General features: G+C 36.6%; 1 protein-coding gene across 2 annotated transcripts in view; it reads left to right on the forward strand.

Annotated features, from left to right (window-relative positions):
* The window catches only part of LOC100369846 (SMAD family member 4), an 89,917-nt gene that overhangs the window by 65,607 nt on the left and 5,877 nt on the right, over nucleotides 1-18,433 (forward strand). The window contains exons 6-11 of one of the 2 annotated variants that reach the window (XM_085494974.1): nucleotides 573-803; nucleotides 3,419-3,577; nucleotides 3,762-3,945; nucleotides 4,857-5,025; nucleotides 7,900-8,038; nucleotides 10,536-10,781. In XM_085494974.1, coding sequence (XP_085351100.1) covers nucleotides 573-803; nucleotides 3,419-3,577; nucleotides 3,762-3,945; nucleotides 4,857-5,025; nucleotides 7,900-8,038; nucleotides 10,536-10,750 — 1,097 coding nt within the window. In that variant the 3' untranslated portion in view covers nucleotides 10,751-10,781. The remainder of the gene's footprint in view (nucleotides 1-572; nucleotides 804-3,418; nucleotides 3,578-3,761; nucleotides 3,946-4,856; nucleotides 5,026-7,899; nucleotides 8,039-10,535; nucleotides 10,782-18,433) is intronic. The other variant, XM_085494975.1, reaches the window with a different exon arrangement.

An 18,433-nucleotide genomic window follows, 5' to 3' on the forward strand; every position in this document is an offset into this window, starting at 1 on the left:
TAGCATCACACTCAGATAGGTGTGACCTCATTAATATGCGTAAATGTAATTCTATGCAAGTTAGCATTGATACAGTTATGGATGTCAACAAAATTATGTTCCCAGCAACTGTCACGTACTTTGAACATTCAAAAAAAGTTACATTAAAGAAAATACATCAATTGGCAGTTCCTGTATTCTCTGGTGTTTGTAAAATATAAAAGTTTTGATGTAAACTAACATGCTGGGCTGCTTATTGTGTTATTTTATTTGTGTTTGCTTCCATCATATATAATAACATCTGCATGCAAAATAACATTTACAGCTTCCTGTAATCTACTAACAGAATATTTTGTTTGCTTTCAGCTGTTTGTTTGTTCATAACATGTTTCCTATTCACTAGCAACTTTGTAATATTTATTACGAATATTGTTGATGCTTGAGGTTGCCCTGTTATGAAAACCAGTCTTGAATGTTCTAATTCTAAATCTATCGTAGTTCTGAAATTTAATTGATGGCACTTCCAATAATTTCAATCCTCAGTTTAAAATTCAGAACAGATATTGACATTTTTCATTTTCTTTTCTTCACAGGCAGTGCAATGGTATCTCACATAGGGGGTCCACCTGTCCCCCCAGGTCACCCACCAGAGAAGCCATATATTGTACCTCAACCCTCTCCACATGCACCTCCTGTGAGTGTACCAGTACCCGTACCTGTACCACCGCCACCACCACCTCCTGGAGCTCCACCCCAAAGTAGTCATGGACCCACCTCTCCAACCCAGACTGCATCAAGTCAAAATCATTCCTTTGGACGAGAAGGTAAAAATTATTCTATATTCACTTGTTGTTACAGATAATGCTTTTGCATCCACAAATCAAGTGAGCATTGGGGTTATCATTCAACCACAAGTTCAGCCACATCATCTCAACGAATATATGCAACCTACTCTGCCCAATAGGAACACCAGAGTTATGGCATCAGATATCTCAACTCCCATGGACACATACAACCCTTGCTGCCTTATAGGAACACTTATGTTATGAGCTATCCTATCTCAACTTCCATGGACACATACAACCCTGGCTGCCTTATAGGAACACTTATGTTATGAGCTATCCTATCTCAACTCCCATGGACACATACAACCCTTGCTGCCTTATAGGAACACTTATGTTATGAGCTATCCTATCTCAACTCCCATGGACACATACAACCCTTGCTGCCTTATAGGAACACTTATGTTATGAGCTGTCCTATCTCAACTCCCATGGACACATACAACCCTTGCTGCCTTATAGGAACACTTGTTATGAGCTATCCTATCTCAACTTCCATGGACACATACAACCCTGGCTGCCATATAGGAACACTTATGTTATGAGCTATCCTATCTCAACTCCCATGGACACATACAACCCTGGCTGCCTTATAGGAACACTTATGTTATGAGCTATCCTATCTCAACTCCCATGGACACATACAACCCTTGCTGCCTTATAGGAACACTTATGTTATGAGCTATCCTATCTCAACTCCCATGGACACATACAACCCTTGCTGCCTTATAGGAACACTTTTGTTATGATCTATCCTATCTCAACTCCCATGGACACATACAACCCTGGCTGCCTTATAGGAACACTTATGTTATGAGCTATCCTATCTCAACTCCCATGGACACATACAACCCTGGCTGCCTTATAGGAACACTTATGTTATGAGCTATCCTATCTCAACTTCCATGCACACATACAACCCTGGCTGCCTTATAGGAACACTTATGTTATGAGCTATCCTATCTCAACTCCCATGCACACATACAACCCTGGCTGCCTTATAGGAACACTTATGTTATGAGCTATCCTATCTCAACTCCCATGGACACATACAACCCTTGCTGCCTTATAGGAACACTTATGTTATGAGCTATCCTATCTCAACTCCCATGCACACATACAACCCTTGCTGCCTTATAGGAACACTTATGTTATGAGCTATCCTATCTCAACTTCCATGGACACATACAACCCTGGCTGCCTTATAGGAACACTTATGTTATGAGCTATCCTATCTCAACTCCCATGCACACATACAACCCTGGCTGCCTTATAGGAACACTTATGTTATGAGCTGTCCTATCTCAACTCCCATGGACACATACAACCCTTGCTGCCTTATAGGAACACTTATGTTATGAGCTATCCTATCTCAACTTCCATGGACACATACAACCCTTGCTGCCTTATAGGAACACTTATGTTATGAGCTATCCTATCTCAACTCCCATGGACACATACAACCCTGGCTGCCTTATAGGAACACTTATGTTATGAGCTATCCTATCTCAACTCCCATGGACACATACAACCCTGGCTGCCTTATAGGAACACTTATGTTATGAGCTATCCTATCTCAACTCCCATGGACACATACAACCCTGGCTGCCTTATAGAAACACTTATGTTATGAGCTATCCTATCTCAACTCCCATGGACACATACAACCCTGGCTGTCTAATAGAAACACTTATGTTATGAGCTATCCTATCTCAACTCCCATGGACACATACAACCCTGGCTGCCTTATAGAAACACTTATGTTATGAGCTATCCTATCTAAACTCCCATGCACACATACAACCCTGGCTGTCTAATAGAAACACTTGAGTTTTGAACTATCCTTTCCACACCTGGCTTCATATATACTGGAGATACAGTGGAGTTACGTCCAGTGTCTCTGATCAAATATGAATCTAAAATTCAGCAAACGAATGGTGTTTTCCAAGTTATTAGACCCAATATATTATGATTGTGTTACAGAAAATATCTTTGGATGAATTTTATCTCATAGCAATGTTCTATCTGTTTATAGTTCAACAGATTCTGTATTGAATAATATTTGTATCAGTAAGACCTAGGCCTACCTTGGATAAAAGCAAATATGGAAAATATGATCTGATCTCAACAGCTGAAATATCTAGTATTATCTTGACATTTTCTGTTCTGAAATTACTAAAAAATAAGTGCACATTATGCATTATTAAAAAAATAATGATTTAGTTTTCAAAGTAATTGGATCTAGGGACTGCATAATTCGTTTGTATTTGTTACATTTATGTGTAACTTTATCCTAACAAGGTTTGATATATTCTGTCTGTGAACTGCAGGATATTTTGTTGTGCCCCGGAAAATAGCGAAAAATGCAATTAAGCAAAGAAAAGCATAATCCCGTCTGTTTATTTAGTGTCCTTATTAATCGACAGGATATTCATAATGAGTGTCATATAATATTATTGCTACATATTGGTTTTAGAGCAGTGAATCTTCCAGTTTGCAATAGTTAAGTGATATTTTCATTGGCGATATGCAAATTAGTGTGTTATAATATAATTACTTGCTTAATTTCGTTCTCATATTCCCATAATTCATTGCAGGAAATACAACAACATGGGCAGGAGATAACACCAGAGCTTACAGAGGCACAATGGAAGCTCATCTATCTGCTAACATCCCTCCCTCTGGTCCATTCTGGCAAGGGAACTCTCAGATGCAAAGTGATGCGGCTCTGAGTCAGGCTTTATCCAACCATCCAGGTGAGTACTTGTGTGTAGACAGAATACAGAATAGCCAGACTTATATGTGATGGTGTTTCATTTTTATCTCAGCCTTGTTTACACTATCATGGTTATGCGTCAATGATGCAATTAAAAAAAGCGTAATTCAAAATTGTTTTCTTGCATATCAACAGCCTATGATTTGTATCAATTTCTTTTCCAGGCCCTGAACACTGGTGTTCCATTGCATATTTTGAGCTTGATCAACAAGTTGGTGAAATTTTCAAAGTTCCGTCAAGTTGTCCGACTGTTACAGTTGATGGTTATGTTGATCCATCTGGGGGCGATAGATTCTGTTTAGGACAATTGTCAAATGTACACAGAACAGAAGCTAGTGAAAGAGCTAGGTATGTAAACTTGAAAAAACAAAAGTAATGAAATTATAACACTAGGTGGCGCTGTATTAGAAAGTTGAGCATGTTGTGACTTTCCCGAAAATTTAGGAGTATTAATTCATGTTATCATCGTTGATGTCGTAAATGTTTTCTTGTAGTTACAATAACAATTTTATCTATTTTCAAATTCGGGATCTTGGTTTTGTGTTCTATGTATATTTGTCATGATATTGGTTAAATTTCATTTAAAATTGCCTTCTTCTTGTGGTCACAATAGCACAAACAATTTTTATCTGGTCATTTTCTATTTTGGGAACTTGTAAATCACCATGAAAAGTTAACAGAGTTCAAATTTGGAGTAATTAAAAAGTGTAATTTTCAAGAAATAAGGTAAAATTTGACAGAAATAGATAATTTTTAGGCATAGAAATAAGTGAACATAACAAAGACATTAGAACCAAATATTAGTAATATGTTCTCCATGATCTGTCAATTAGATAAGTGTAGTAAACAGATATGTTATGAGTATCATTCAACAAATGCAGTATTGTGTCGCCTTTTTTAAATCAGATTCTGGCTAGTATTTTATTTTGCATCTATATATTACTGCACTATTATTTGGTAACTTTTATACAGTTCATATTATAATATTCTGTAAGGGACATTCAGCTTATTAATACAGTAACATGTTGGCTAGTATTTTTCTTTTTTAGGAACTTTTATACGATTCATGTTATATAATTGTTTAAGGAACATTTAGATTAATTATGTATATGTATTAATTGAGAAACATGAATATTAATTATTATTTTTATGTAATTATGATGACTTTATTGTTGTTCATTTTTGTCAGAATTGTTTTAGTCGGTATTTTTTGAATTGTTTCAGAATCAACTTATTATTTTTAATAATCGTTTATTTAGGTTACATATTGGCAGAGGAGTGCAATTAGATCTACGGGGCGAGGGCGATGTTTGGGTTCGTTGTCTTAGTGACCATGCAGTATTTGTACAAAGTTATTATTTAGATCGTGAGGCTGGACGAGCACCAGGGGATGCAGTTCACAAAATTTATCCTAATGCATACATCAAGGTAAGAGGGTAGTAAAACCTTTCTAAACTGAACCATGTGTAATCCAGAAACCTGTCTAAACTGAATCCTGTGTAAGCCAGAAACCTGTCTAAACTGAATCCTGTGTTATCCAGAAACCTGTCTTTAACTGAATCTTGTATAATTCAGAAACCTGTCTAAACTGAATCCTGTGTAATCCAGAAAGAAACCTGTCTAAACTGAATCCTGTGTTATCCAGAAACCTGTCTAAACTGAATCTTGTGTAATCCAGAAACCTGTCTAAACTGAATCCTGTGTAAGCCAGAAACCTGTCTAAACTGAATCTTGTGTAATCCAGAAACCTGTCTAAACTGAATCTTGTGTAATCCAGAAACCTGTCTAAACTGAAACTTGTGTAATCCAGAAACCTGTCTAAACTGAATCTTGTGTAATCCAGAAACCTGTCTAAACTGAACCATGTGTAATCCAGAAACCTGTCTAAACTGAATCCTGTGTAAGCCAGAAACCTGTCTAAACTGAATCCTGTGTTATCCAGAAACCTGTCTTTAACTGAATCTTGTATAATTCAGAAACCTGTCTAAACTGAATCCTGTGTAATCCAGAAAGAAACCTGTCTAAACTGAATCCTGTGTTATCCAGAAACCTGTCTAAACTGAATCTTGTGTAATCCAGAAACCTGTCTAAACTGAATCCTGTGTAAGCCAGAAACCTGTCTAAACTGAATCTTGTGTAAGCCAGAAACCTGTCTAAACTGAATCTTGTGTAATCCAGAAACCTGTCTAAACTGAATCTTGTGTAATCCAGAAACCTGTCTAAACTGAAACTTGTGTAATCCAGAAACCTGTCTAAACTGAACCATGTGTAATCCAGAAACCTTTCTAAACTGAATCTTGTGTAATCCAGAAACCTGTCTAAACTGAACCATGTGTAATCCAGAAACCTGTCTAAACTGAATCTTGTGTAATCCAGAAACCTGCTAAACTGAACCATGTGTAATCCAGAAACCTGTCTAAACTGAACCATGTGTAATCCAGAAACCTGTCTAAACTGAACTATGTGTAATCCAGAAACCTGTCTAAACTGAACCATGTGTAATCCAGAAACCTGTGTAAGCCAGAAACCTGTGTAAGCCAGAAACCTGTCTAAACTGAATCTTGTGTAATCCAGAAACCTGTCTAAACTGAACCATGTGTAATCCAGAAACCTGTCTAAACTGAATCTTGTGTAATCCAGAAACCTGTCTAAACTGAACCATGTGTAATCCAGAAACCTGTCTAAACTGAATCTTGTGTAATCCAGAAACCTGTCTAAACTGAACCATGTGTAATCCAGAAACCTGTCTAAACTGAATCTTGTATAATTCAGAAACCTGTCTAAACTGAATCTTGTGTAATCCAGAAACCTGTCTAAACTGAACCATGTGTAATCCAGAAACCTGTCTAAACTGAATCTTGTGTAATCCAGAAACCTGTCTAAACTGAACCATGTGTAATCCAGAAACCTGTTTAAACTGAACCATGTGTAATCCAGAAACCTGTCTAAACTGAATCTTGTGTAATCCAGAAACCTGTCTTTAACTGAATGTTGTATAATTCAGAAACCTGTCTAAACTGAATCTTGTGTTATCCAGAAACCTGTCTTTAACTGAATCTTGTGTTATCCAGAAACCTGTCTTTAATTGAATCTTGTATAATTCAGAAACCTGTCTAAACTGAATCTTGTGTAATCCAGAAACCTGTCTAAACTGAATCTTGTGTAATCCAGAAACCTGTCTAAACTGAATCTTGTGTAATCCAGAAACCTGTCTTTAACTGAATCTTGTGTTATCCAGAAACCTGTCTTTAATTGAATCTTGTGTAAATCAGAAACCTGTCTAAACTGAATTTTGTGTAAGCCAAAAACCTGTCTAAACTGAATCTTGTGTAATCCAGAAACCTGTCTAAACTGAATCTTGTGTAAATCAGAAACCTGTCTAAACTGAACCATGTGTAATCCAGAAACCTGTCTAAACTGAATCTTGTGTAATCCAGAAACCTGTCTAAACTGAATTTTGTGTAAGCCAAAAACCTGTCTAAACTGAATCTTGTGTAATCCAGAAACCTGTCTAAACTGAATCTTGTGTAAATCAGAAACCTGTCTAAACTGAATTTTGTGTAAGCCAAAAACCTGTCTAAACTGAATTTTGTGTAAGCCAAAAACCTGTCTAAACTGAATCTTGTGTAATCCAGAAACCTGTCTAAACTGAATCTTGTGTAATCCAGAAACCTGTCCAAACTGAATCTTGTGTAATCCAGAAACCTGTCCAAACTGAATCTTGTGTAATCCAGAAACCTGTCCAAACTGAGCTACATGTATGTGCAAACTGGAAACCTGTCTAAACAGAACTGTGTAATCCAGAAACCCTTTGTAATTGAACCCTTTGTACAGTTTTCTAAACAAAACTATATGTAAACCTAGAAACCTGTCTTAACCAAATAAACCCTGAGTAAACACTTTAGGCCCCTTCACATTAGACATTCTCAGTATATAAAGGTGTGTTCACTGATACTGAAAGTAGTTAGACATTCTCAGTATATAAAGGTGTGTTCACTGATACTGAAAGTAGTTAGACATTCTCAGTATATAAAGGTGTGTTCACTGATACTGAAAGTAGTTAGACATTCTCAGTATATAAAGGTGTGTTCACTGATACTGAAAGTAGTTAGACATTCTCAGTATATAAAGGTGTGTTCACTGATACTGAAAGTAGTTAGACATTCTCAGTATATAAAGGTGTGTTCACTGATACTGAAAGTAGTTAGACATTCTCAGTATATAAAGGTGTGTTCACTGATACTGAAAGTAGTTTTCAGGATGAATAGTACACACCTAACCACAATGCTGTCTTTATCGTAGGTGTTTGATCTTCGTCAATGTCATCAACAAATGAGACAGCAAGCAGCAACGGCACAGGCAGCTGCAGCAGCTCAGGCTGCTGCTGTTGCTGGCAATGTGCCTGGAGCATCCTCTGTAGGTGGAATTGCACCAGCAGTCAGTAAGTTACTTCTATCATCACTCAAACATGCTACATATATGTATAATAATATGGAGATGCAATGATAACTTGATAGATAGTTTGATAGTTTGTGTAAATACAGTTGGGTGTTCATGTGAAAAGTTGGGTGTTTATATGAATACAGTTGGGTGTTTGTGTGAGTACAGTTGGGTGTCGTGTGAATACAGTTGGGTGTTTGTGTAAATACAGTTGGATGTTCGTGTAAATACAGTTGGATGTTTGTGTGAATACAGTTGGATGTTCATGTAAATACAGTTGGGTGTTCATGTGAAAAGTTAGGTGTTTGTGTGAATACAGTTGGGTGTTTGTGTGAATACAGTTGGATGTTTGTGTGAATACAGTTGGGTGTTTGTGTGAATACAGTTGGGTGTTTGTGTGAATACAGTTGGGTGTTTGTGTGAATACAGTTGGGTGTTTGTGTGAATACAGTTGGGTGTTTGTGTGAATACAGTTGGGTGTTTGTGTGAATACAGTTGGGTGTTTGTATGAATACAGTTGGGTGTTTGTGTGAATACAGTTGGGTGTTTGTGTGAATACAGTTGGGTGTTTGTGTGAATACAGTTGGGTGTTTGTGTGAATACAGTTGGGTGTTTGTATGAATACAGTTGGGTGTTTGTATGAATACAGTTGGGTGTTTGTATGAATACAGTTGGATGTTTGTGTGAATACAGTTGGGTGTTGTGTGAATACAGTTGGGTGTTTGTGTGAATACAGTTGGGTGTGTGAATACAGTTGGGTGTTTGTGTGAATACAGTTGGGTGTTTGTGTGAATACAGTTGGGTGTTTGTGTGAATACAGTTGGGTGTTTGTGTGAATACAGTTGGGTGTTTGTGTGAATACAGTTGGGTGTTTGTATGAATACAGTTGGGTGTTTGTGTGAATACAGTTGGGTGTTGTGTGAATACAGTTGGGTGTTTGTGTGAATACAGTTGGGTGTGTGAATACAGTTGGGTGTTTGTGTGAATACAGTTGGGAGTTTGTGTGAATACAGTTGGGTGTTTGTATGAATACAGTTGGGTGTTTGTGTAAATACAGTTGGGTGTTTGTGTGAATACAGTTGGGTGTTTCTATGAATACAGTTGGGTGTTTGTATGAATACAGTTGGGTGTTTGTGTGAATACAGTTGGGTGTTTGTGTGAATACAGTTGGGTGTTTGTGTGAATACAGTTGGGTGTTTGTGTGAATACAGTTGGGTGTTTGTGTGAATACAGTTGGGTGTTTGTGTGAATACAGTTGGGTGTTGTGTGAATACAGTTGGGTGTTGTGTGAATACAGTTGGGTGTTTGTGTGAATACAGTTGGGTGTTTGTATGAACACAGTTGGGTGTTTGTATGAACACAGTTGGGTGTTTGTGTGAATACAGTTGGGTGTTTGTATGAATACAGTTGGGTGTTTGTGTGAATACAGTTGGGTGTTTGTATGAACACAGTTGGGTGTTTGTGTGAATACAGTTGGGTGTTGTGTGAATACAGTTGGGTGTTGTGTGAATACAGTTGGGTGTTTGTGTGAATACAGTTGGGTGTTTGTATGAACACAGTTGGGTGTTTGTATGAACACAGTTGGGTGTTTGTGTGAATACAGTTGGGTGTTGTGTGAATACAGTTGGGTGTTTGTGTGAATACAGTTGGGTGTGTGAATACAGTTGGGTGTTTGTGTGAATACAGTTGGGAGTTTGTGTGAATACAGTTGGGTGTTTCTATGAATACAGTTGGGTGTTTGTATGAATACAGTTGGGTGTTTGTATGAATACAGTTGGGTGTTTGTATGAACACAGTTGGGTGTTTGTGTGAATACAGTTGGGTGTTGTGTGAATACAGTTGGGTGTTTGTGTGAATACAGTTGGGTGTGTGAATACAGTTGGGTGTTTGTGTGAATACAGTTGGGAGTTTGTGTGAATACAGTTGGGTGTTTGTATGAATACAGTTGGGTGTTTGTGTAAATACAGTTGGGTGTTTCTATGAATACAGTTGGGTGTTTGTATGAATACAGTTGGGTGTTTGTGTGAATACAGTTGGGTGTTTGTGTGAATACAGTTGGGTGTTTGTGTGAATACAGTTGGGTGTTGTGTGAATACAGTTGGGTGTTTGTGTGAATACAGTTAGGTGTTTGTAAGAATACAGTTGGGTGTTTGTAAGAATACAGTTGGGTGTTTGTAAGAATACAGTTGGGTGTTTGTATGAATACAGTTGGGTGTTTGTGTGAATACAGTTGGGTGTTTGTGTGAATACAGTTGGGTGTTTGTGTGAATACAGTTGGGTGTTTGTGTGAATACAGTTGGGTGTTTGTGTGAATACAGTTGGGTGTTTGTATGAATACAGTTGGTTGTTTGTATGAATACAGTTGGGTGTTTGTGTGGATACAGTTGGGTGTTTGTGTGAATACAGTTGGGTGTTGTGTGAATACAGTTGGGTGTTCATGTGAACATGTACAGACTGTAATATCATATGTTACTTATTATTTTCTTGTTTATTTTCAGCGTACTCTGCTGCTGCTGGTATTGGAGTTGATGACCTGCGTCGGTTATGTATTTTGCGTATGAGTTTTGTGAAAGGTTGGGGTCCTGACTACCCCCGCCAGAGTATCAAGCAAACACCTTGTTGGATTGAAATACACCTTCATAGAGCACTTCAGTTACTTGATGAGGTTTTACACACAATGCCAATCTGTAACGCTCGACCCATAGTTGAATGATTCCACAATGGCTGAAATATACGCTTCTCCTGTAGGTCACTCCACACCTGAATCTATTCAATTTAATTTTTGTGTTTCTTCTACTTTTTATTTTGAAGTACAAAGTATTTCTATTTGAGAAGCAACTTAACACAGTATTTATACTGGCTGTTCTAATTTACTTATTTTCAAACTATTTTCAAATCACAAGTTGAAAACATTTTTACGTCTCAAAATTTGTCTATTGAAGATCTGTAATTTGAATAATGGATCAAATTTGACCCATCACAAAATTCGTACATGCAGAATCTTTGAAACAATTAAGCTTAAATTGAATAGCTTCAGAAACTGTTTAATTTTCCCATTTTTTTTTTTTCATTTTTTCTTTTGCAGTAGTCTCAAAAAAGTTTTGCTTCTCGTCTGAGAAAAGATTATTGACTTTGGATGAGTTTTAAAAATTTTTAATTTTAAAATTATTCAATTTTACAAACACAATATGTATGTTAAATGTTTAACATTTGTTAGATACTGATTTTGCATACATGCATTAAAGGCTGATTTAGTTTGACAAAACTTTCTAAAACGGATGCGTGCAATGATGAGAAGCAAAAACTTTTTTTTTTGGCTTCATGGACAATATGTCTCAAAACAAACTGGCAGTTTACCATAAAAATCCTACCTAAATTGGCTGATTTATTATTTTATTCGTCCATATCTGTTTCTAAGTGCACACCTCAAATCTTCATATTCACTGGAGCAGAGCTACGTCACAAAATTGTCTATGTTGCTTCGGTGCTCATCACTGTACATATATTTCTTTGGGTTCTGCACGAGCTTCTCTGGAACGCCAGTGGAAGTCGAAAAAACAGCATAAATTTAACTATGAAACAATTTTAAACAACCAAATTTATATATGCTGTAGATGTATTTTGTTACATTGTTCAGGAGAGTCTCAACAACTAGCCAAAAATACAGTTTTTTGTTACATTGTTCAGGAGAGTCACATCAACTAGCCAAAAGTACAGTTTTTTGTTACATTGTTCAGGAGAGTCTCAACAACTAGCCAAAAGTACAGTATGTTGTTACATTGTTCAGGAGAGTCTCAACAACTAGCCAAAAGTACAGTTTTTTGTTACATTGTTCAGGAGAGTCGCATCAACTAGCCAAAAGTACAGTTTTTTGTTACATTGTTCAGGAGAGTCTCAAAAACTAGCCAAAAGTACAGTTTTTTGTTCAGGAGAGTCTCAACAACTAGCCAAAAGTACAGTTTTTTGTTACATTGTTCAGGAGAGTCACAACAACTAGCCAAAAGTACAGTATGTTGTTACATTGTTCAGGAGAGTCACAACAACTAGCCAAAAGTACAGTTTTTAGCTCCGCTGTCGACTTTGTCGAGCGGAGCTTATCATATGAGTGATTGTCCGTCGTCGTCGTCCGTCGTCGTCGTCCGTCGTCCGTGTCAATGTTTTACTTTTTCGACTTCTTCTTGAAAACTACAAGCCTGAATGCTTTGATACTTGGTGTATATGTACCTTGGGTAGACCTCTCTTAGGTTTGTTCATTTCATGTTGATATCTTCAATTCTCTAATTTTGGTGAATATTTTTGTCATTTTTGGTAAAAAGTGATATTTTCGACTTCTTGTTAAAAACCGCAAGTGCAAATGCTTTGATAATACATATATAGGTACTACATGTGGACCTCTCTCAGATTTGTTCATTTTGTAATGATATCTTTAATTCTCTAATTTTGGTGAATATTTTTGTCATTTTTGGTAAAAAGTGATATTTTCGACTTCTTGTTAAAAACCGCAAGTCCAATTGCTTTGATACTACATATATAGGTACTACATGTGGACCTCTCTCAGATTTGTTCATTTCGTGATGATATCTTCAATTCTCTAATTTTGGTGAATATTTTTGTCATTTTTGGTAAAAAGTGATATTTTCGACTTCTTGTTAAAAACCGCAAGTCCGATTGCTTTGATATTACATATATAGGTACTACATGTGGACCTCTCTCAGATTTGTTTATTTTGTGATGATATCTTCAATTCTCTAATTTTGGTGAATATTTTTGTAATTTTTGGTAAAAAGTGATATTTTCGACTTCTTGTTAAAAACCAATAGTTCAATTGCTTTGATATTACATATATAGATACTACATATAGACCTTTCTCAGATTTGTTCATTTTGTGATGATATCTTCAGTTCTCTAATTTTGGTGAATATTTTTGTCATTTTTGGTAAAAAGTGATATTTTCGACTTCTTGTTGAAAACTGTAAGTCCGATTGCTTTGATATTACATATATAGGTACTACATGTGGACCTCTCTCAGATTTGTTCGTTTTGTGATGATATCTTCAATTCTCTAATTAATTTATTTTGGTGAATATTTTTGTAATTTTTTGGTAAAAAGTGATATTTTCGACTTCTTGTTAAAAACTGTAAGTCTGATTGCTTTGATACTATTCATATTGTTCATTTTCTAATTATGTCTTTAGTTCTTTAATTGAAATGTGCATTGCTAACAGCGGAGCTATCTCAGCCGATAGGCTGCTTGTTTGTTACATTGTTCAGGAGAGTCTTAACAACTAGCCAAAAGTACAGTTTTTTGTTACATTGTTCAGGAGAGTCTCAACAACTAGCCAAAAGTACAGTTTTTTGTTACATTGTTCAGGAGAGTCACAACAACTAGCCAAAAGTACAGTTTTTTGTTACATTGTTCAGGAGAGTCTCAACAACTAGCCAAAAGTACAGTATGTTGTTACATTGTTCAGGAGAGTCACAACAACTAGCCAAAAGTACAGTTTTTTGTTACATTGTTCAGGAGAGTCACAACAACTAGCCAAAAGTACAGTTTTTGTTACATTGTTCAGGAGAGTCACAACAACTAGCCAAAAGTACAGTTTTTTGTTACATTGTTCAGGAGAGTCTCAACAACTAGCCAAAAGTACAGTATTTTGTTACATTGTTCAGGAGAGTCACAACAACTAGCCAAAAGTACAGTTTTTTGTTACATTGTTCAGGAGAGTCTCAACAACTAGCCAAAAGTACAGTATGTTGTTACATTGTTCAGGAGAGTCACAACAACTAGCCAAAAGTACAGTTTTTTGTTACATTGTTCAGGAGAGTCTCAACAACTAGCCAAAAGTACAGTATGTTGTTACATTGTTCAGGAGAGTCTCAACAACTAGCCAAAAGTACAGTTTTTTGTTACATTGTTCAGGAGAGTCTCAACAACTAGCCAAAAGTACAGTTTTTTGTTACATTGTTCAGGAGAGTCTCAACAACTAGCCAAAAGTACAGTGTTTTGTTACATTGTTCAGGAGAGTCTCAACAGCTAGCCAAAAGTACAGTTTTTTGTTACAATGTGCATGGAGAGTCTCAACAACTAGCCAAAAGTACAGTATGTTGTTACATTGTTCAGGAGAGTCTCAACAACTAGCCAAAAGTACAGTATGTTGTTACATTGTTCAGGAGAGTCTCAACAACTAGCCAAAAGTACAGTATGTTGTTACATTGTTCAGGAGAGTCTCAACAACTAGCCAAAAGTACAGTTTTTTGTTACATTGTTCAGGAGAGTCACAACAACTAGCCAAAAGTACAGTATGTTGTTACATTGTTCAGGAGAGTCTCAACAACTAGCCAAAAGTACAGTTTTTTGTTACATTGTTCAGGAGAGTCTCAACAACTAGCCAAAAGTACAGTTTTTTGTTACATTGTTCAGGAGAGTCTCAACAACTAGCCAAAAGTACAGTTTTTTGTTACATTGTTCAAAAGTACAGTTTTTTGTTGCATTGTTCAGGAGAGTCTCAACAACTAGCCAAAAGTACAGTTTTTTGTTACATTGTTCAGGAGAGTCACAACAACTAGCCAAAAGTACAGTTTTTTGTTACATTGTTCAGGAGAGTCACAACAACTAGCCAAAAGTACAGTATGTTGTTACATTGTTCAGGAGAGTCTCAACAACTAGCCAAAAGTACAGTATGTTGTTACATTGTTCAGGAGAGTCACAACAACTAGCCAAAAGTACAGTATTTTGTTACATTGTTCAGGAGAGTCTCAACAACTAGCCAAAAGTACAGTTTTTTGTTACATTGTTCAGGAGAGTCTCAACAACTAGCCAAAAGTACAGTGTTTTGTTACATTGTTCAGGAGAGTCACAACAACTAGCCAAAAGTACAGTATGTTGTTACATTGTTTAGGAGAGTCTCAACAACTAGCCAAAAGTACAGTTTTTTGTTACATTGTTCAGGAGAGTCACAACAACTAGCCAAAAGTACAGTTTTTTGTTACATTGTTCAGGAGAGTCACAACAACTAGCCAAAAGTACAGTATGTTGTTACATTGTTCAGGAGAGTCGCAACAACTAGCCAAAAGTACAGTTTTTTGTTACATTGTTCAGGAGAGTCTCAACAACTAGCCAAAAGTACAGTTTTTTGTTACATTGTTCAGGAGAGTCACAACAACTAGCCAAAAGTACAGTATGTTGTTACATTGTTCAGGAGAGTCACAACAACTAGCCAAAAGTACAGTTTTTTGTTACATTGTTCAGGAGAGTCTCAACAACTAGCCAAAAGTACAGTTTTTTGTTACATTGTTCAGGAGAGTCACAACAACTAGCCAAAAGTACAGTTTTTTGTTACATTGTTCAGGAGAGTCTCAACAACTAGCCAAAAGTACAGTATGTTGTTACATTGTTCAGGAGAGTCACAACAACTAGCCAAAAGTACAGTTTTTTGTTACATTGTTCAGGAGAGTCACAACAACTAGCCAAAAGTACAGTTTTTTGTTACATTGTTCAGGAGAGTCACAACAACTAGCCAAAAGTACAGTTTTTTGTTACATTGTTCAGGAGAGTCTCAACAACTAGCCAAAAGTACAGTATGTTGTTACATTGTTCAGGAGAGTCACAACAACTAGCCAAAAGTACAGTTTTTTGTTACATTGTTCAGGAGAGTCTCAACAACTAGCCAAAAGTACAGTTTTTTGTTACATTGTTCAGGAGAGTCACAACAACTAGCCAAAAGTACAGTTTTTTGTTACATTGTTCAGGAGAGTCACAACAACTAGCCAAAAGTACAGTTTTTTGTTACATTGTTCAGGAGAGTCTCAACAACTAGCCAAAAGTACAGTATGTTGTTACATTGTTCAGGAGAGTCACAACAACTAGCCAAAAGTTTTGTTACATTGTTCAGGAGAGTCTCAACAACTAGCCAAAAGTACAGTTTTTTGTTACATTGTTCAGGAGAGTCTCAACAACTAGCCAAAAGTACAGTATGTTGTTACATTGTTCAGGAGAGTCACAACAACTAGCCAAAAGTACAGTTTTTTGTTACATTGTTCAGGAGAGTCTCAACAACTAGCCAAAAGTACAGTTTTTTGTTACATTGTTCAGGAGAGTCACAACAACTAGCCAAAAGTACAGTATGTTGTTACATTGTTCAGGAGAGTCTCAACAACTAGCCAAAAGTACAGTTTTTTGTTACATTGTTCAGGAGAGTCTCAACAACTAGCCAAAAGTACAGTATGTTGTTACATTGTTCAGGAGAGTCACAACAACTAGCCAAAAGTACAGTATGTTGTTACATTGTTCAGGAGAGTCACAACAACTAGCCAAAAGTACAGTTTTTTGTTACATTGTTCAGGAGAGTCTCAACAACTAGCCAAAAGTACAGTATTTTGTTACATTGTTCAGGAGAGTCTCAACAACTAGCCAAAAGTACAGTATGTTGTTACATTGTTCAGGAGAGTCTCAACAACTAGCCAAAAGTACAGTATGTTGTTACATTGTTCAGGAGAGTCACAACAACTAGCCAAAAGTACAGTTTTTTGTTACATTGTTCAGGAGAGTCTCAACAACTAGCCAAAAGTACAGTTTTTTGTTACATTGTTCAGGAGAGTCTCAACAACTAGCCAAAAGTACAGTTTTTTGTTACATTGTTCAGGAGAGTCACAACAACTAGCCAAAAGTACAGTTTTTTGTTACCTTGTTCAGGAGAGTCTCAACAACTAGCCAAAAGTACAGTTTTTTGTTACATTGTTCAGGAGAGTCTCAACAACTAGCCAAAAGTACAGTATGTTGTTACATTGTTCAGGAGAGTCACAACAACTAGCCAAAAGTACAGTATGTTGTTACATTGTTCAGGAGAGTCTCAACAACTAGCCAAAAGTACAGTTTTTTGTTACATTGTTCAGGAGAGTCACAACAACTAGCCAAAAGTACAGTTTTTTGTTACATTGTTCAGGAGAGTCACAACAACTAGCCAAAAGTACAGTATGTTGTTACATTGTTCAGGAGAGTCACAACAACTAGCCGAAAGTACAGTATGTTGTTACATTGTTTAGGAGAGTCACAACAACTAGCCAAAAGTACAGTTTTTTGTTACATTGTTCAGGAGAGTCACAACAACTAGCCAAAAGTACAGTTTTTTGTTACATTGTTCAGGAGAGTCTCAACAACTAGCCAAAAGTACAGTATGTTGTTACATTGTTCAGGAGAGTCACAACAACTAGCCAAAAGTACAGTATGTTGTTACATTGTTCAGGAGAGTCACAACAACTAGCCAAAAGTACAGTATGTTGTTACATTGTTCAGGAGAGTCTCAACAACTAGCCAAAAGTACAGTTTTTTGTTACATTGTTCAGGAGAGTACAACAACTAGCCAAAAGTACAGTATGTTGTTACATTGTTCAGGAGAGTCTCAACAACTAGCCAAAAGTACAGTATGTTGTTACATTGTTCAGGAGAGTCTCAACAACTAGCCAAAAGTACAGTTTTTTGTTACATTGTTCAGGAGAGTCACAACAACTAGCCAAAAGTACAGTATGTTGTTACATTGTTCAGGAGAGTCACAACAACTAGCCAAAAGTACAGTATGTTGTTACATTGTTCAGGAGAGTCTCAACAACTAGCCAAAAGTACAGTATGTTGTTACATTGTTCAGGAGAGTCACAACAACTAGCCAAAAGTACAGTATGTTGTTACATTGTTCAGGAGAGTCTCAACAACTAGCCAAAAGTACAGTATGTTGTTACATTGTTCAGGAGAGTCACAACAACTAGCCAAAAGTACAGTATGTTGTTACATTGTTCAGGAGAGTCTCAACAACTAGCCAAAAGTACAGTTTTTTGTTACATTGTTCAGGAGAGTCTCAACAACTAGCCAAAAGTACAGTTTTTTGTTACATTGTTCAGGAGAGTCTCAACAACTAGCCAAAAGTACAGTATGTTGTTACATTGTTCAGGAGAGTCACAACAACTAGCCAAAAGTACAGTATGTTGTTACATTGTTCAGGAGAGTCTCAACAACTAGCCAAAAGTACAGTATGTTGTTACATTGTTCAGGAGAGTCACAACAACTAGCCAAAAGTACAGTATGTTGTTACATTGTTCAGGAGAGTCTCAACAACTAGCCAAAAGTACAGTTTTTTGTTACATTGTTCAGGAGAGTCACAACAACTAGCCAAAAGTACAGTATGTTGTTACATTGTTCAGGAGAGTCTCAACAACTAGCCAAAAGTACAGTTTTTTGTTACATTGTTCAGGAGAGTCTCAACAACTAGCCAAAAGTACAGTTTTTTGTTACATTGTTCAGGAGAGTCTCAACAACTAGCCAAAAGTACAGTATGTTGTTACATTGTTCAGGAGAGTCACAACAACTAGCCAAAAGTACAGTATGTTGTTACATTGTTCAGGAGAG

The sequence above is a fragment of the Saccoglossus kowalevskii genome, chromosome 21 (assembly GCF_978046115.1).
Source record: "Saccoglossus kowalevskii chromosome 21, keSacKowa6.1, whole genome shotgun sequence".
Lineage (NCBI taxonomy): Eukaryota > Metazoa > Hemichordata > Enteropneusta > Harrimaniidae > Saccoglossus > Saccoglossus kowalevskii.